A 20332-nucleotide genomic window follows, 5' to 3' on the forward strand; every position below is an offset into this window, starting at 1 on the left:
TCTTGTAGTTTTTCTTTCTTCTAAAGTCCTTGTCAGATTTTGTTATCAGTTTTGTATCAATCTTCTACAATCCTTTTCTTTGTCCTCATTTTTCCTAATAAGGGTTAATACAGATTTGTTTATACATCCATTTGAATATATAAGTATATATACTTATGTATTAAATATATATGATGTATAATATAATGTATAATATATGTAATTTAAAATATAATGTATAATAAGGGTTACTACAGATTGGTTTATACATCTATTTTTCCTAATAAGGGTTAATATAGACTGGTTTATACATCTTCAAATAGGTAATAATATTTTCATCTCTTTTTGGTTGATGACAGCTGCTTATTCCACAGGCATTCTGATTGATTTTGTTGTACCATTTTTCTTCTTTTTTTACTTAGTGTACATTAAAATTAGGTTTCTTTTCCTGAGAACAGAGTGTTTGTTGAGACTTGGTAAATCTTGGCTCATGATTAAAAGTGAAATTAATGATTCAAAGTCTTGGTTGTATACACATATGCAAACTGTTTGCCATTTTGTGATTGTTAGATTTTTGTCATGAATGGAATATGTTCATTGATGTTTTTCAGGAAACAATGACCGATAAAACAGAGAAGGTGGCTGTAGATCCTGAACCCGTGTTTAAACGTCCCAGGGAATGTGACAGTCCTTCATATCAGAAAAGGCAGAGGATGGCCCTGTTGGCAAGGAAACAAGGAGCAGGAGACAGCCCTACTGCAGGCTCTGCCATGTCCAAAGAAAAGAGTAAGTAAGCCTGTCCTCACCTCCTCTTCATGCTGTATCCAGTGCAGTCGGCCTCCTGCCTCATCCCCTCCAGAGAAACTGTCCTTGTCAAGGTGAACGGTTTCAGCTGACATTGCCATTAAATTCTCAGCAGCCTTGACAGTTGTTCACTCGCTTCTTCATGAAAACCTTCTAGCATTTCCATTTTCCACAATTTTTTTTTTAATTTCTTGTCCGTATTGGTGAATCCCTATCATTTTTTTCTTGAGATGGAGTTTCGTTCTTCTTGGCCAAGCTAGAGTCCAGTGACATGATCTCGGCTCACTGAAACCTCAGTCTCCTGGGTTCAAGTGATTCTCCTGCTGCAGCCTCCCGAGTAGCTGAGATTACAAGTACCAGCCACCACACCCAGCTAATTTTTGTAATTTTAGTAGAGATGGAGTTTTGCCATATCAGCCAGGCTGGTCTCAAACTCCTCACCTCAGGTGATCTACCCACCTCAGCCTCCCAAAGTGCTGGAATTACAGGCACAAGCCACTGCATCCGACCCCTATCATTCTTTTTTTCTGTCTTTCTTTTTCTTCTCTTCTCTAAATACTGTAAACATTTTCTGAACCCCAGCATCTCTCTCTCTCCTTCTGTTCCAGTCTGCCATGATCAATCACTGAGCTCCCATGATACCTCCACATTTCCATTATTGTCCCCATCGAACACATACGCTCCCACCCGGCAGCCAGGTCATCATGTTGGCGTGTAAATCACATCATGCCACGTCACTCCTGAAAACCCATCCTCCACTCTCCTTAGCACTCAGAACCGACTGTGAACCAGCTTTGGTCTGCCAGGTTCTGCATGGCCTGGCCTCTGTCACCCTCTCCTCACACGGGCCCCATCCATCTCCTGACTCTGTCTGCTTCTGTCCTTCACCCCGTAGTGCCTGATCCATCCCCACTCCAGCCCATACCCTTGGCCTCACAGCAACCTGGAACTCCCCCTCTGCCTCTGTGCAGGCAGCTCTGCTTCTTCCTTCAAGCCCTGCCCAAGGGTACCTTCACAGAAGGCTCTGCCCAACCAGCGGGCAACTCCTGGGGCTCCCTCTGCTGCTGTTGCCCACAGGCCTGTGGACTGCTTCCCTTCCACCACCCCGACGCTGTTTGTTTCATTTGCTCATTGTGCATGTGCTGTCTGACTGCCCCACATGAGGATGTGAGCTCCACAAGGGCAGGGAACGTTGCTCTCTGGGCTATTTACTGCTGATCCCCAGCTACTGGCATGCTGCCTGCCACAGACGATGAATAAATGAGAGGTGTCAGACCCGAAGTGAAAAGAAAGTCACTTTTCTGAGACAGAAAGGAAGGATGAGGAAAATCATACACTAAAAGGGATTTTTTGGTGATGGAGTGCGTATAGAACTTTCAGCAGTAATGGCCACCTTTATTTTCTCAGAATATGTTTGACGTAGAGAGGAGCCTGCTTGAGGTGTATCCCAGCTGTCTGGCTTCCAGCTCACTAAAGCCTGGTGGTTTGTAAGTGAATTTGGGAAATCGTGATATCAAGTGAGACCTGCTGCTTTCAACTTGTAAAGCATAACAAACTGAAACTATCCCACGAATACCAGGGATCTGTGAATGTTGCTTTAGAGTTGTACTGTCTTACTTGGTTTCCATATCTATTCATAGGGCCAGAAAATAAGAGGTGGTTTTATTGTATTATGTGCCCTGGCCTCAGTTCATCAGGTCTGAGATTTCCCCTGGTATATCCTCCCATTTATGAAAGAAATAATTCCCTAGAAACGGAGGAGCACATAGATGTACCCAGAGGGGTGATGAAACACACACTTCTCACAGCTCAGCTTCTCAGTTTGGTTTCCAGATCTGTCATTCATGATCTCTATGTGGAGGGGAAAGAAAACGGTCAAACACTACTGATGGCTTTTTGTCAAAATCTGTTTCACTAGAGCTTAAGACAGGAGATGGTATTCCACCCATCCAATTGGATTCTCAGATTGATGACTTCGCTGGTTTCAGCAAAGATAAGCTGATGCAGAAACCTGGTAGCAATGCACCTGTGGGAGGAATTGTTACCAGCAATTTCTCTGAAGATGACCTAAAATGCAGAGAAATAGTCCCTTTACCCAAAAGCCAAGAAGAAATTAATGCTGATATAAAACATCAAATAGTGAAGGAAATCCAAAGCATTGGACGAAGTAAGTAGCATAAGAATATCTGTTTCATAAAACTATAGGAAGTCTCTCTTTCTATGATTCAGAAGATATTCATGTTACCTGTTGAGGCTCATTCTTTGCCAGAGTTGAGTTTGCCCATAGTTTATGGTGGTTCCTCTTTTCTTTGACTAAAGCATAGTACACCTTTTGCTTTTCTTTTCTTACTTGGTTATGGTTAAAAGAGTTCCATTCGTATGTATGTGCAGGTGTCTTTTTTATTATTTAGATTTGTATGTGCGGGTATTTTGATTTAAGCATTTAAAACATTTTAGCCTATGAAGCATGATTGCTGAGATATAGATTCACTTCTATTCTTCTTTATATTTGATAATACTGAAGGTTTTTTTTTTAAACATCTTCAGAATACAAAAGGATCTTCAAATTGCTTAAAAGAGTGCAAGGACCTATAGAAGTCAAGAAAGTATTTTTTGAATCCGTCATCAAGGAAGCAGCAAGGTGGGTAGAAATAGGAACTGTCCAATTTCTTTAAGCACTTGGACTCAATAGAGTACTGGGGGTGAGCGTGGGGGAACAGCCCCTGCCTTGAGTTTCTCAAACCCTGGTCCTCACTCATAGTTACGGCTGTCTCCACAGTTACTTAGGCTAATGTTATCTGAATCTAACTCATTCTTCGAAGACTATGGAGACTTCCATTCTCACCATAGTCTGAGGTGCACATTGTCCCTTGATTGACACTCTTTGTATTTGCTAGACTACTTCTTTTTAAAAAATTTTTGTACGGACATAGCAGATGCATGTATTTCTGGGGTATATGAGATATTGTGATACAGACAACAATGTGTAATAAATACATCAAGGTAAATGGGGTATCTGTCACCTCAAGCTTTTATCCTTTGTGTTACAGACAATCCAATTATACTCTTCATTATTTGTAAATGTACAATTAAATTATTACCGACAATAGTCACCCTGTTGGGCTATGAAATACTACATCTTATTTATTCTATTTTTCTACCTATTAATCATCCCCACTTCCCACACGCTCCACCCCCACTAACCTTCCCAGCCTCTGGGAACCGTCATTCTACTCGCTATCTCCATTAGTTCAGTTGTTTTACATGTTTGCTCCCAGAAATAAGTGAGAAAGTACAAAGTTTGTCTTTCTGTGCCTGGCTTATTTCACTTAACATAATGACCTTTGATTCCATCCATATTGTTGCAAATGACTGAATCTCATTCTTTTTTATGTCTGAACAATACTCTATTGTGTATATGTACCATATTTTTTTATCCATTCACCTGTTAGTGGACACTTAGGTTGCTTCCGAATCTTGGCTACTGTGAATGGTGCTGCAACAAACATGGGAGTGCAGATATCTCTTCGGTACCCTGACTTCCTTTCTCTTGGGCATATACCAAGCAGTGGGATTCCTGGACCATATGATAGCTCCATTTTTAGTTTTTCGAGGAACCTCCATACTGTTCTTCGTAGTTATTGTAGTAATTTTTATTCCCACCAGCAGTATATGAAGATTCCCTTTTCTCCACACCCTCGCCATCATTTGTTATTGCCAGCTAGACTACCTCTTACCATGCAGGTGAATTTCTATTTCCATGCTGACTGTAACTTCATCTTTCTATCCTTCACAGTGCTTCCTACAGCACAGGTTCTTTGGCTATCTTTTAGTTAATGGCATGTCTCTGTCTTTTCAGATGTATGAGCCGAGACTTCGTTCAGCTCCTTGAGAAGAAACTGGAGCGTATGATTTAGGAGTACTTGTCCATGGAGGATTATGGCAACCCAAATGCATAATCTCAGTAATGATTGAGGAGAGAAAAGGATCAGATTGCTGTTTTCTACAATGGAGCATGATATTGCTGAAGTCTCCTGGCATATGTTACTGACTCAAATGGCCTTCCAGAGGCTGAGAAATTTCTGTTAGTAAAAGTTGTTCTTTTTCCCTAAGCATTTCATTTGAAAGAATAACTTGTTTTTTGGTTGTTTTTTATTCCCACCTATGCTGGTAGATATTATTATCCCATTAAATAAATACTATTACAGTCATGGTTTCTGCAGCAGCTCACATTGTTGAAGCTGGTATTTGTAACTGCCTTCTTTCACTACCCATTTCACATTCCCTTTGCCCTAAGATAGCATGTCAGTTGGTTCATGGAGCTTGGCCTGGCAGGATGGCTGAAACTCTTCATTATAGAAGAGTCTGAACCATTACACGTCCTGCCTGAATGGGGTTGCTGTGATTTTCCATTAACTCTAATCACAAAACACGGGAGGACTAAGAAGCTCTCTAGACATATCCGACTTACTTTTCCTTAGCCCCTGGTGTAGTAGGAACCTGATCTCCTTTTTTTTCTCAGTTTCCATCACCCAAGCCAGTAGCAGAATCCCTACTTTGTCTCTTGGTTGAGAGGAGTGAAGAGTTCAAAGTCGTCAGCTGTGAGACACAATTTTCATTTCAATGGAATCATTTTGATTCCCCCGTTGAAAAAATTTCTCAATTTGTAACTAAGACCTCTAGCCCAGCAGAGCCAAAAGTTTGCTTCTTGAAAGCAAAGTTTGCTTCTTGAGCACAAAAAGAAAAATTTTGCTACTAGATACCCAGGAGTAATAGTGAGAGGAGGCCCGCATCTTACCCCTTTCATTCTTGAAGACATAGATGTGGCTATGGGAGAAATAGTTCCATATACTTGATGCTGGGATCCAGCATTGCCACCTCTGAGTTTGTCAGCCAAGCCCCTCAAGGCACTGCCACAAAGCTAGAACTACAACTCAGGCTTTAAAGATCACTCCACTGTTCTATTGAGCCAGCCACTTCAGGATGTTGAGGAACATCACAAGACTAGTGAAATCCATTAGCATGAGCCCATTCCCATACTTCATTTCCTGTAAGTGAGTTTCATGTTTAAAACTGGTGCAGTGTGGGCTGTTTCCGGTTCCAAGATGGCCCAATAGGAAAAGCTCCAGTCCATAGCTCCCAGTGTGAGCGATTCAGAAGGTGGGTGATTTCTGCATTTTCAACTGAAGAACCAGGTTCATCTCACTGGGGCTTGTTGGACCAGTGACTGCAGTCCACGGAGTGTGAGCTGAAGCAGGGCAGGGCATCGCCTCACCAGGGAATTGCATGGGTTCAGGGAATTCCCTTTCCTAGCCAAGGGAATCCATGACAGATGGTTCCTGGAAAATTGGGACACTCCCACCCTAATACTGCACTTTTCCAACAGTCTTAGCAAATAGCACACCAGGAGGTTATATCCCATGCCTGGCTCAGAGGGTCCCATGCCCACACAGCCTTGCTTACCACTAGCACAGCAGTCTGAGATCGAGCTGCAAGGCGGCAGCGAGCCTGGGGGAGGGGCGTCCACCATTGCCGAGGCTTGAGTAGGTAAACAAAGCGGCCGGGAAGCTCAAACTGGGTGGAGCTTAAGGAGGCTGCAGCTCAATGAGGCCTGCCTGCCTGCCTCTGTAGACTCCACCTCTGGGGGCAGGGCATAGCTGAACAAAAGGCAGCAGAAACTTATGCAGACTTAAACATCCCTGTCTGACAGCTTTGAAGAGAGTAGTAGTTCTCCCAGCATGGAGTTTGAGATCTGAGAACGGACAGACTGCCTCCTTAGTGGGTCCCTGACCCTCGAGTAGCCTAACTGGGAGACACCTCCCAGTAGGGGCCGACTGACACCTCATACAGCCAGGTGCCCCTCTGAGAGGAAGCTTCCAGAGGAAGGATGAGGCAGCAACATTTGCCGTTCTGCAATAGTTGCTGTTCTGCAGCCTCTGCTGGTGATAACCAGGCAAACAAGGTCTGGAGTGGACCCCCAGCAAACTCCAAGAGACCTGCAGCTCAGGGTCCTGACTGTTAGAAGGAAAACTAACAAACAGAAAGGACATCCACACCAAAACCCCATCTGTATGTCACCATCATCAAGGACCAAAAGTAGATAAAACCACAAAGATGGGGAGAAAGCGGAGTAGAAAAGCTGAAAATTCTAATCAGGGTGCCTCTTCTCCTCCAAGGGAATGCAACTCCTTGTCAGCAGTGGAACAAAGCTGGATGGAGAATGACTTTGACAAGTTGAGAGAAGAGGGCTTCAGACGATGGGTAATAATAAACTTCTCCGAGCTAAAGGAAGAAGTTCAAACCCATCGCAAAGAAGCTAAAAACCTTGAAAAAAGATTAGACGAATGGCTAACTAGAAGAAAACAGTGTAGAGAAGACCTTAAATGACCTGATGGAGCTGAAAACCATGGCACGAGAACTACGTGATGCATGCACAAGCTTCAGTAGTCAATTCGATCAAGTGGAAGAAAGGGTATCATCATACTCTCCAGCTTTAGACTCCTCCTGATACACAGCCTCCCATTGTGTTCTACTCATCACATGACGCTGACTCCAGAACTTTCTCTACTCACTGGTCATCTCTTACAGCGTCTCTCAGGAGAAGGAGGGCTTAGCTCCCAACTTCCACTTCTGCCTCTGCCTTAGTCTGTCAGCTCTGAGTACTCCTAGGAAGGTGTCTCCTGTCAGGGCCCAGTTACCCTCATTCAGCTTATTGCTGGCCTTCCGGGCTAGTCTTCACTCTGGTTACCCCAGAACAGATCACTGAAAATCAGCAAATGACCCACTTTGAACTTCGCTCTGCCCCTGAGTTGCAACATCTACTAGGTACTAGGCCATGTCCACTTCCTATATGCCGTACCAACCCAGGGAGGACGTCGCATGAGCAATGAAAACGTGCTGGACACTGCCTATGAGTTCTTGCATTCATGCTCACCTTCAATCCCCACACAACCTTTTGAGATAGGAGCTATGGTTTCTACTTAACACCTGAGGAGACTGAGCCTTGAGAGATTAAGTCACTTGCCCAAGGTCAGACAACTAGCTGGTAGCTAAACCCAGGTTTAAACCCAGGTGTTTCTAACTCCACTGCCAATGCTCTAAGAATTCGACTGCAATGTGACTGTACTACACAAAAGGGCAACTAGATTCCTTAGTAAACTGAGATTCCCAAACTAAAAAGTACAAAGATTTTACCTCACCAAGTGGAGCAGTCCAAGGCAAAACCCCTTTCATCTTAAAATAAGATGCAACTCTGTGTCAGGTTCAAGAGCCCGTAATACACGGCTAAGTGTCCCTTGGCAGACGCCTGATATTCCTGCAACACGGGGCTTGTATAAAAAGGGACGTCCTTTCTTTAGAAAACCTGCACCTAGAACAACAGTCTCTTTTCCGGGGGAGATACTCAGAAAATCAATTCACACTAGACAGTGGAGATTCTGCTTTAAACTCACGCAGAGCATCTTTTTTTATATATATATATGTATGTATATACTTCAAGTTCTACAGTACATGTGCAGAACGTGCAGGTTTGTTACATATGTATACATGTGCCATGTTGGTGTGCTGCACCTATTAACTCGTCATTTACATTAGGCATATCTCCTAATGTTATCCCTCCCCCATACCCCCTCCCCACAATAGGACCCGGTGTGTGATGTTCCCCTTCCTGTGTCCAAGTGATCTCATTGTTCAATTCCCACCTACGAGCGAGAATATGCGGTATTTGGTTTTCTGTTCTTGCGTTAGTTTGCCAAGAATGATGGTTTCCATCTGTATCCATGTCCCTACGAAGGACACAAACTCATCCTTTTTTATGGCTGCATAGTATTCCGTGGTGTATATGTACCACATTTTCTTAATCCAATCTGTCACTGATGGACATTTGGGTTGATTCCAAGTCTTTGCTATTGTGAATAGTGCCGCAATAAACATATGTGTGCATGTGTCTTTATAGCAGCATGATTTATAATCCTTTGGGTATATACCCAGTAATGGGATGGCTGGGTCAAATGGTATTTCTAGTTCTAGATACTTGAGGAATTGCCACACTGTTTTCCACAATGGTTGAATTAGTTTACAGTCCCACCAACAGTGTAAAAGTGTTTCTATTTCTCCACATCCGCTCCAACACCTGTCGTTTCCTGATTTTTTTAATGATTGCCATTCTAACTGGTGTGAGATGGTATCTCATTGTGGTTTTGATTTGCGTTTCTCTGATGGCGAGTGACGATGTGCATTTTTTCATGTGTCTGTTGGCTGTATGAATGTCTTCTTTTGAGAAATGTCTGTTCATATCCTTTGCCCACTTTTTGATGGGGTTGTTTGTTTTTTTCTTGTAAATTTCATTGAGTTCTTTATAGGTTCTGGATATTAGCCCTTTGTCAGATGAGTAGATTGCAAAAATTTTCTCCCACTCTGTAGGTTGCCTGTTCACTCTGATGGCAGTTTCTTTTGCTGTGCAGAAGCTCTTTAGTTTAATTAGATCGCATTTGTCAATGTTGGCTTGTGTTGCCGTTGTTTTTGGTGTTTTAGACATGAAGTCCTTGCCCATGCCTATGTCCTGAATGGTATTACCTAGGTTTTCTTCTAGGGTTTTTATGATTTCAGGTCTAACATTTAAGTCTCTAATCCATCTTGAATTAATTTTCATATAAGGAGTAAGGAAAGGATGCAGTTTCAGCTTTCTACTTATGGCTAGCCAATTTTCCCAGCACCATTTATTAAATAGGGAATCCTTTCCCCATTTCTGTTTTTGTCAGGTTTGTCAAAGCTCAGATGGCTATAGATGTGTGGTATTATTTCTGAGGGCTCTGTTCTGTTCCATTGGTCTATATCTCTGTTTTGGTAACAGTACCATGCTATTTTGGTTACTGTAGCCTTGTAGTATAGTTTGAAGTCAGGTAGCCTGATGCCTCCAGCTTTGTTCTTTTGGCTTAGGATTGTCTTGGCAATGCGGGGTCTTTTTTGGTTCCATATGAACTTTAAAGTAGTTTTTTCCAATTCTGTGAAGAAAGTCATTGGTAGCTTAATGGGGATGGCATTGAATCTATAAATTGCCTTGGGCAGTATGGCCATTTTCACAATATTGATTCTTCCTATTCATGAGCATGGTATGTTCTACCATTTGTTTGTGTCCTCTTGTGTTTCACTGAGCAGTGGTTTGTAGTTCGCCTTGAAGGGTCCTTTACATCCCTTGTAAGTTGGATTCCTAGGTATTTTATTCTCTTTGAAGCTATTGTGAATGGGAGTTCATTCATGATTTGGCTCTCTGTTTGTCTGTTACTTGTGTATAAGAATGCTTGTGATTGTTGCACATTGATTTTGTATCCTGAGACTTTGCTGAAGTTGCTTATCAGCTTAAGGAGATTTTGGGCTGAGACAATGGGGATTTCTAAATATACGATCATGTCATCTGCAAACAGGGACAATTTGACTTCTTCTTTTTCTAAGTGAAAGAGCATCTTAAATCAGGCTATATCCCTGCCTCCAAAGTGCATGTTGCCCTGTCCACAGGCTGTGCTCCATGGCCGACATCTCTATACCTTTTCAGTTTCTTCTTAGGGTTTGGGGTCACCAGAGTCTGTTTCCGTGTAGGTGTCACACAGCACTGAGGAGCCCAGCCAGTATCATTCATCTTTGCCCTCATCCTTAGCCCACAAATTTTCTGAGTGTCACTTATGCTCTGGCATGGTACAGACTCTTGGAATGTTACACCTCTTTCACTCCTGCTGAGGATTCCAGGGAGTAGAAATTGCTCACCCCATTTTACTGGTGAGGAGGTGAGACCAAAAAAGATGAGGTGATGACCCAAGTCCCACGGTCAGTAAATGGCTAATCCAAATCTTGACGGTTGAGGACAACCAGACAGGGCCACCGGAGCCAGCCAATGTTTTTAGGAGCCTTGGTGAGGGGGGAATGCCAATAACTTGTGTTCTAATGTCCCTGCCCTTGCTGCCATGCCAAACACAACCTGATGATTCTCAAAAGAGCTTTTGCTTTAAAATAGGTCTTCTCTGATGGTGGAAAAGCATGGCTGCCACAAGGTTTTGCCCACAGATCTGTAGGTGGTCCATGAATATACCTGATATTCTGCTTAAAGCTGACTTTCACAAGTGGGATATCCAATGTACGTAATGCATTAGCCTCAGAACCAGAATGAAGAAGTTTCTGAACAAGTTGTTACAGATCATAAAATGATGTATACAGAGATCCTTCCATTTGAGAAAGTTCCACGTGCTCTGCAAGTCTTGTGAGGGAGATTAGTAAAAGTGATTCCCAAGGAAATGTAAAAAGGGGAATATAGATATTTGCCTTTTCCCGGTGTCTGCTCTGCAGCCAGCAGTGGGCTGTACAAAACTGTGTCTGAGCTCAGACGAGTAGTGCCTGCATCAGAACTCAGCTTAGCCACTGTGGGTTTTCTCTGAACTGGGAAGGAAGGCCTTAGGATGGACTGGTGCCCATGGGACACTGGAATCTGTCATCTACAAGGCCAGAGCTTGCTAGGAGGTCCTAGATCCTCAGCATTGCAGTTTCCAAGGGGAGAGCCTAGAGCCCAAGAAGGAGTCTTACTGGAAGAGTCCAATCCAAGGGGCACCAACGTGCCCCTTGGCCAATCTCTTTAAGAAAGGGGGAAGAAAAGGAGATACAAAGAGCAGGTTTGGGCCTCCTATGCAAAAATATGTGCAAGATTTTGTAAATTGAGGAATTTGGGGAAATACATGGAAGGTTCTGTAGACTCCAGGTTTTACAGGGTCCAGGAGTGCTTTTCAAGGAAACTGAGCAGAAGTGCAGTCCCACAAAGCTGGCCCATGTCTAGGTAAAAGGGCTTTAAGGAATTCTGTGAACACAGGCTGAGGGCTCATCCCCTGTGCATCAGCTAGCAGGTTGGCAGCAAGACCAATCCCAGGCTGTGGCTGCTGAAGGAACTGGAGGAAGAATGGGCTTCTGCCTTGGCCACCGCCAGCTCCAGGATGGGCAGGGAGGATATTGTGGATGGAGGCCAAAAAACAAAAACACAATCCCAACTCATATTCTTAGACTTTTCATCCAAGAAGGACTGACGATGCAATCACAGAAGGGGCAGTTGGAAGAACGTTGCAAGGTGAGGCCCCTGCTTCGTATTCCCAACCACACTTGGTGCCACCCACCTGTCCCTGTCCCATCCATCCCTGTGCTGAAGCCACTCTGGCCTCTTTGCCGTTCCTCAAACATGACAGGCCTGTGTCTATTACTGAGCCTTTATAGTTGCTCTTTCCTCTGCCCAAATAACTGCTTCCCATTTTGTTCATTTTTCTTCATTTTATCTTATTTTTATTTTTATTTGTAGAGATGGAGTCTTTTTATTTTGCCTAGGCTAGTCTTGAACTCTTGGTCTCAAGTAGTCCTCCTGTCTCGGCCTCCTGAAGTGTTGGGATTACAGATGTGAGCCACTGCTCCTGGTCATCTTTTCCACCTCTCCTTAAATACCACTGTCTCAGAGAGACCTTTTTGTCATCCAGTCTAAAGTAAGACCCTCTGTCATTTCAGCCCCTTGTTTTCACCATAGCACTACAACTTGCAGACAGTCTAATTGAGTCACGGTTCAGTGTCTCATTTGTGGGCAGGCATTGCTACCTGACTACCTACTATCCATTCCCCTTTCTTCCTCTCTGTTGGAACCCTGATGTTGTTTTGGGCAGCCTTTTAAAAAAATATTTTCCGCCTTGGACTCCTTTTCAGTAAGGGCGGTCCTCTGACCCAATTGTTGACAGTGAGATGTCAGCTGAGATGGTGTGGGAAGACCTCTGCTTTCAGAGCCACCCCACCTTCTTCCACTTCTCTCCTTTTTATATTCCGGGAAGAGTCACTCACGATGCCTGGATGTGGAGAGCGCTAATCCCCAGCCCTTACTTAGTGCTATACAGTCACACTGGAGCCCAAGGCACAGGGGAAATGTGCACCTCAATAAACATCTTTTCATACATTTTTTTTTAACAATTAGTGTTTTCAGAACATTAAAGTTGTTGCAAAGATGTTGAAAAATTGGAAAGTAGGGGCACAAACCTTACAATATTAGTTCAAATTTATTTTTATTTACTATATAACTATACTATATAACTATATTTTTGTTATTTACTATATTTATTGTTATTTACTATATATAGTAGATATATCATATATGTCTACTATATGTAGTAGATATATGATATATATATATAGTAAATATAAAAATATATATTTTATATATAAAGTAAATATATAATATATATATTTTATATATAATATATATTATTTTGAGACAGAGTCCTGCTCTGTCACCAAAGCTGGGGTGTAGTGGCATAATGTGGCTCACTGCAGCCTCGAACTCACAGGTTCAAACAATCCTCCTACATCAGCCTCACAAGTAGTTGGGATTACAGGTGCACACCACCACATCTGGCTACTTTTTATATATTTTGTAGAGATGGGATTTGCCATGTTGACCAGGCTGATCGGTCTTGAACTCCTGGGCTCAATCTGTCCACCTGCCTCAGCCTCCTGTAGTGCTGGGATTATAGGTGTGAGCTACTGCGCCCTCTTGCAAGATTATTTTAAATTGGAATATTTTATTTATGCTCCAAATATAATTTATTGACATCTTACTTTCTGGCTCTAATGCAAACAAACTTGTGATATTTTCAAAATATACTACTTTGTCGACCTCATTTTCAATGAGAACAATTGCCATGTGTGACAATTTCTCTTGACCAAGTGATGATCTCAAGTGATTTTTATTCAGCTTCAGCTTACTGAAAGTTCTTTTGCAGGATGCCACTGTGACTGGTATTGTTCAATAAAAATCTTTTTTTTTTTTTTTTTTTTTTTGAGACGGAGTCTCGCGCTGTCACCCAGGCTGGAGTGCTGTGGCCGGATCTCAGCTCACTGCAAGCTCCGCCTCCCGGGTTCACGCCATTCTCCTGCCTCAGCCTCCTGAGTAGCTGGGACTACAGGCGCCGCCACCTCGCCCGGCTAGTTTTTTTGTAGTTTTTAGTAGAGACGGGGTTTCACCGTGTTAGTCAGGATGGTCTCGATCTCCTGACCTCATGATCCGCCCGTCTCGGCCTCCCAAGTGCTAGGATTACAGGCTTGAGCCACCGTGCCCGGCCTGTTCAATAAAAATCTTAAGGCTAAATTTGGATGAGACTGTGCAAAGAGAGATTAGTGACTCAGTTTTACAAGATCTAAATGTGATGTTGTTGTGTTACAAAGTATTGATACTCTGTTCTGTTTTAAACCAATTATTGCAGATGAAACTCTACAAGACATATCAACAGAATATTTATAAGTACGTAAGTGGCTTCTTTTGTAGATCAGATGTATTCATAGAAAGTAATATTTCTCCAGTGAAAGAGTCCAAACACTTTGTTTACTTTGTCATATCTCCCTTACTGATATGGAATTATGGCATCTATAAACTTCTGTCTCCCAAATCCTGGGATTACAGGTGTGAACCACTTATGAAAGCCACCGTGAAAATTTCACTTTTAAGTGAAACGCAGAAGCAAAATCCGATAATCAGAAAATGAGATACAGCACGTTCTCATTCATAGGTGGGAGCTAAACAATGGGTACACATGAACATAAAGGTAGCAAGCATTGACTCTGAGGACTCCAAAATGGAGGTGGAGGGGAGGAAGGGAGCGGGTGGGAGGGTTGAAAAACTACCTATTGGATACTCTCTTCACTATTTGGGTGATGGGTTCAGTAGAAGCCCAAACCTTGGCATTATGCAATTATACCCAGGTGAGAAACCTGTACATGTACCCTTCTGGCATCAAAATTGTAAAAAGGTTAAAAAAGAAAGCTTCAGTTTTAAATCTTAAGCAGATATACGTAAAAAGGATTACTATACTCAGACACCATTACAGGTTTCTATGTTAGTTTTTGGTATTAAGGCAGAAACCTGTTCCTCAACCACTTTATTAATTATGTATCCTCTTTGTACAAACATCCAAAATAGAAGACTGTCACTTTTCGTTCTGTAACTGTGATTCTTCACTGCAGTCTTCTACAGCTTTTACAGAGTTAATGGTCCCTAATATCTGCCATTCTCCAATTGTCCTGGGTGGCAAAATGGCTGCCATAGTAAACTTTTCACTGATAAATAGAGTTTCTGGAAACATGCAGGGCTCGTTATTTAAGAGTGACTCCATTTGGGCACTCGAGTGGATGGCCTACAGGTTTTCTTGCAGTGTATACTAGAGTCTCCAGAATTAATAACCCTAGGAAGTTAAGGAACTAGCATTTTCCAGAATTTTGGAAGCCAAAATGCAAATATTGGTTTTCTCAAAAGCACTGCAGGTGGGAAGGAAAATCCATATCTAGACAAAACGTCTGTTCAGGTAAGAAGAAAGCACTTCTCTTTTTATAATAGAAGTGATCCACTGTAATCCACATGCCAACTAGCGACTGTCAGATCATTCTGGAGTCTGGGGCCAAATTGAGGGCTTAGTGTTGGTCTCCATTCCTGGAAGATTGTTCATTCAGCAATGACCGTAGCCAGGTTTGCCGTGGTGAGTGGAAGTCCATGCTACTGCGCATAATCTCCATCCCTGCCAGTTTGACCACTTTGTTTGTCGAGCCCTTAAGATTGTGACACAAGTGTTGGGGAAAGGGGCTGATTAATATCTAGATAATAAGTACCTTATCCATCCGATTATTAAAATTCTGCTCTGCTGAGGATACCCTTTGCTGAGAACTCTCATGAGACCCCAATATCTTCACATTGTATATCCATTTGCAAAGGTCTGTCCACATATGTTTTTTTCTCAGACCTCCTTGTCACAAATTTTTATCATGTGTCCTCAAAGTCCCTGACAATTCAGCTAATAAGTGGGACACAGCCTATGCATGATACATACTTACACGTCTGGAAATGTCTCTTCCAAGAAGGTGCACTGCTCAAAGTTCTTCCCTCTGGGAGGGTGTCCCATCACCACTGTCCTTCAGGGCTGTCCCAGTCAGGACCGTCATATGCAGCTGTCCACTTGTGGCTTGTGTGGTAGGCAGGATTCTAATTATGCCCCTCCAAGATTCCAGTCTCATGGTTATTCAATCAAATACGCATATGAGTACTGCTGTGGTGGGATTTTTTAATGCAAAAATGAGTATTTCATTTTCATAGCACTAGAAGAAACAAACAAAACAACTGTGTTCCTACATCGAATGATAACAATGTTGAAGCTTCCTTATCAGTCAAATATATTCCAAAAGAAAATGTGTTCTATGAAGGTTCTGAAGCACAGGCAAATATTAACACAATAGGCCAAGAAGCTGTAATACTGAAAATGACTCTCTTCTAACAGGGTACTTAACAAACATAATTTTTAATTTTAATTAATTTATTTATTTTGAGGTGGAGTCTCCCTTTGTCCCCCAGTGACAGTGGATCTCTGCTCCTTTGGAGTGCAGTGACATGATCTCTGCTCACCGAAGCTTGCACCTCTCAGGTTCAAGTGATTCTCCTGCCTCTGTCTCCCGAGTAGCAGGGATTACAGGCACCCACCACCATGCCTGGCTATATTTTATAATTTTAATTTTAATTTTTTTACAAACATAACTTTTGAATTATAAAACCAGTGAAGTAATCCCTTCCAAATAATTGTGTCAAGAGTGAAACTGCTTGTTCCGTTAAAACTCTAAAAATTTTGCTGTAATATTTTTTTGCCACTATGGACTATTCAAGTAAATTTTGCTGCACTTAAAATAAGTTGTGAAAGTGGAAAAATGGTCCAGGCGCAGTGGCTCACACCTGTAATCCTAGCACTTTGGGAGACCAAGGCGGATGATTCACTTAAACTCAGGAGTCTGAGACCAGCCTGGCCAACATTGTGAAATACCGTTTCTACTAAGAATACAAAAATTAGCCAGGCGTGATGGTGCATGCCTGTAATCCCAGCTTCTCGGGAGGCTGAGGAAGGAGAATCGCTTGAACCTGGGAGGCAGAGGTAGCAGTGAGCCGAGATCATGCCACTGCACTCCAGCCTGGGCGACAGAACCAGATTCTGTCTCAAAAAAATAAAAAAGGTGGAAAAATATACAAAGTTCCATATTAAAATGATTAATAGATGCAATATATTAAGGTTTCCGCTCCTTTCTTTTTTTCTTTCTTTCTTCTTTTCTTGTTTGTTTGGTTTTTACAGTCTCACTCGGTCACCCAGGCTGTAGTGCAGTGGTGCGATCAAAGGTCAATGCAGCCTCAACCTCCTGGTCTCAAGCCTCCCAAGCAGCTGGGAGCACAGGTATACGCTCAGCTAATTTTTGTATTTTGTGTAAAGATAGGGTTTAACCATACTGCCCAGGCTGCTCTTCAACTCCTGGGCTCAAGGAATCCACCCATCTTGGCCTCCCAAATTGCTGGGATTACAGGCGTGAGCCACCGCACTGGGGCCCTCATTTTTCTTATCAATTAACAATAATGGTTACCTTTAACAGATAGAGGCTGGCTTTATTTTTATTTATTTATTTATTTATTTATTTATTTATATTTGTAGACAGAGTCTCACTCTTTTACCCAGGCTGGAATGCAGTGGTGTGATCTCAGCTCACTGCAAACTCTGCCTCCCCAGTTCAAGTGATTCTCCTGCCTCAGCTTCCCAAGTAGCTGGTGGGACTACAGGTGCGCACCACCACGCCTGGATAATTTTCTGTATTTTTAGTAGAGACGGAATTCACCATGTTGGTCAGACTGGTCTTGAACTCCTCACCTCAGGTGTTCTAGCCACTTTGGCTTCCCGAAGTGCTGAGATGACAGGTGTGAGCCACTGTGCCTGGTCGGAGTTGACTTTAAAACACAACTCCCTCAAACGAAAATTTCGGTTTCTTGTTGCTGTTTATTTTATTTTTCTTTGCTTTTCCTTTTTTCTTTTTTTCTTTCTTCTTCTTTTTTTTTTTTTTTTTTTGAGATGGAGTCTCCTCTATCGTCTGGACTGGAGTGCAGTGGCTCACTGCTACCTCCACCTCCTGGGTTCAAGGATCTTCCCACCTCAACTTCCCGGGTAGTTGGGACCACAGGCGTGCGCCAGCATGCCGGGCTGATTTTTGCATCCATCTATCTTCCTTCCTTCCTTCCTTCTTCCTTCCTTCCTTCCTTCCTTCCTTCCTCCTTCCTTCCTTCCTTCCTTCCTTCTTTCTTTCTTTCTTTCTTTCTTTCTTTCTTTCTTTCTTTCTTTCTTTCTTTCTCTTTCTTTTTTGATTGGTTGGTTGCTTTGTAGAGCCGGGGACTCACTATGTTACCCAGGCGATTTCACCCCGCTGTGTGAGAAGGTTCTGTGTTCCTCTGCTTATGTTGCTGTGCAGTTGTTACTAAAGGTCGCCTGTAGAAGGCGACAGAGTCAGCGAAGGAGAAGGCTGCGTTTCCTGGTTCTCTGGGGCACGAGGCTTCTCCTCAGGACCCTGGTGCCCCCAAAAGGTTCCCAATGTTCGGCTGGGGCAGGCACGCTGTGGCTGGCTATTTCCCGTCCTTCCATCCTCCTTGGGCCGAACGGATCGCTGCTTCTGGTGAGACGCCTCCCCATGCACATCACTCCCAGGTGCCCTAGGGGGCACATTTCCCACAACTCCCAGAGGGCAGGTTTCTATAAAGTGCCACCAGTAGGGAGGCGCCACAGCTTCACTGCCATTTTGTGAGGTGCCGACGTCTCTCTTCCAGCAAGGTCAGGACTTCAGGACTATGAGTGGGCAGTTTTTCCCTGGATACTTTTAATTTCATCCCGGAAAGTGTCCTTTTTCCTTGGAAAGCATCTTTTCTGTGGTGTTCTCTGTCCGGTGTGTGGTAGGGCTCCCTTGGGGAAGTGGCTCGGCTCTGGGAACACCGCCATGGGAGCCTGTGTTAGCCGTGGGGGAGCGTTTTCCGTGGGCACCCCGTCTCGGCTATGTTGTTGGGCTGGGGGCTTTTCTCGTGGGCTCCCTCTCGGTGATGCTAGGGACTTTTCCTACTGAAATGACCTGAGCCCGGGGATGGGGGGCATGCCTTGGTTGCCTGTGTCGGCCTTGGGTGCCCTGGCGTTTCTTTCCCGCTCAGTTGCCGTCTTGAGGGGGCATTCTGCCTTGGGGACCCTGTCTGTGCTCATGGAACGTGGTGGGGGTGGCTGTGCCCCAGACGCATGATCGCAGCCTTGTGGGGTCACTGTTGGGGGCTTTATCTCGACCCCCGAGGGACTCTTCCTTGGGTGCTGATGTCGGCCGTGGGGCGCATTTGTCCTTGGATGTTGCTCGCTCTCAGGTAGAATGTGTTAGCTTTTACCTGGTTCTGCTTTTCCCTGATGTAGACGTTTACTGTATGCTTTCTCTTGGTGCTAGGTTTCTAAAATTATTATCTGTGGGTGCTCTCTTCTGGTGCCGCAGGGGAATGGGGTGCTGTTCCTTGGATTCTCTAAGCCCATGGAGAGACTCAGGGAGCTCTGTGTCAGCCATGAAGGAGGTCATGTGACCTTGAGAACGCTGTTCTGCCCAGGGTTGGGGTGCTTTTCCTCGGTCGGTTGATCTCAATTCTGAAGGAACTCTTCGCGGGGATTCTATCTGACCTTTCAGCCACAGCCTCAGGTGTCTGTGCAGGAATGGGGGTCCAGAAATATTCGAAGGTTCCAGCTGTGCCACATTGGAACACTCGCAATGCAGTTAATCTTTCATTCCAGCCAGTCTGATGGGGGTGCAGTGATCTCTCCTTATGTCTACACTCGCATTTCTCTGCTGATTAATGAGATCGAGTACCTTTTTTTTTTTTTTTGAGACGGAGTCTCGCTCTATCGCCCAGGCTGGAGTGCAGTGGCCGGATCTCAGCTCACTGCAAGCTCCGCCTCCCGGGTTTACGCCATTCTCCTGCCTCAGCCTCCCGAGTAGCTGGGACTACAGGCGCCCGCCACCTCGACCGGCTAGTTTTTTTTTTTTTTGTATTTTTTTAGTAGAGACGGGGTTTCACGGTTTTAGCCAGCATGGTCTCGATCTCCTGACCTCGTGATCCACCCGTCTCGGCCTCCCAAAGTGCTGGGATTACAGGCTTGAGCCACCGCGCCCGGCCCATCGGGCACCTTTTTAAAAATTGTTTTTATGTATTGATTTTTGTTTGTCTTTTGAGATGGGGTCCGTCTGTCCCCAGGCTGGCTTGCAGTGCCACCACACCCAGCTATTTATCGTTTTATGTTTTTTTTGTTTTTTTTGCACCATTTTATGTGTTTATTGGTCATTTAACTTTGTCTTTTATGAAGTTCCTTTTCAGGTATTTTCCCCCAGCTTTTACTAAGATGTTTGCATTTCAAAAATGGATTTGTAGTTTCCATATATTCTGTATTTGAGTTATACACCCATGCACACAGGCATATATGTACATATATAAAAATACATATACAATTTTAGTGTCTTCTATAAATCTTTTTTGCTTTTACACGATCTCAATGTGTTTTAGATAAACAGATTCTCTTAATTTTATTAATCAGTGTATTATTTATGGCTCTTGCTTTTTATTATTTTAAGAAACATCTTTGCCTCACCCAATGCCATTATGACAATTTTTTTTATTATTATTATACTTTAA

At 43.4% G+C, this 20332-nt stretch overlaps 1 protein-coding gene across 1 annotated transcript; it reads left to right on the top strand.

The window, feature by feature from the left end:
• Positions 1 to 594: 594 nt before the first annotated feature.
• Positions 595 to 4912, top strand: LOC117077955 (cancer/testis antigen family 45 member A10-like). The gene is made up of 4 exons (XM_033201504.1): positions 595 to 765; positions 2702 to 2950; positions 3331 to 3424; positions 4643 to 4912. Exons 1-4 carry the CDS (start codon positions 597 to 599, stop codon positions 4698 to 4700), a joined length of 570 nt encoding a protein of 189 aa, XP_033057395.1. The 5' UTR covers positions 595 to 596; the 3' UTR covers positions 4701 to 4912.
• Positions 4913 to 20332: the final 15420 nt, after the last annotated feature.

This window comes from Trachypithecus francoisi, unplaced genomic scaffold (assembly GCF_009764315.1).
Source record: "Trachypithecus francoisi isolate TF-2019V2 unplaced genomic scaffold, Tfra_2.0 Lachesis_group6, whole genome shotgun sequence".
In the NCBI taxonomy this organism is placed as follows: Eukaryota; Metazoa; Chordata; class Mammalia; order Primates; family Cercopithecidae; genus Trachypithecus; species Trachypithecus francoisi.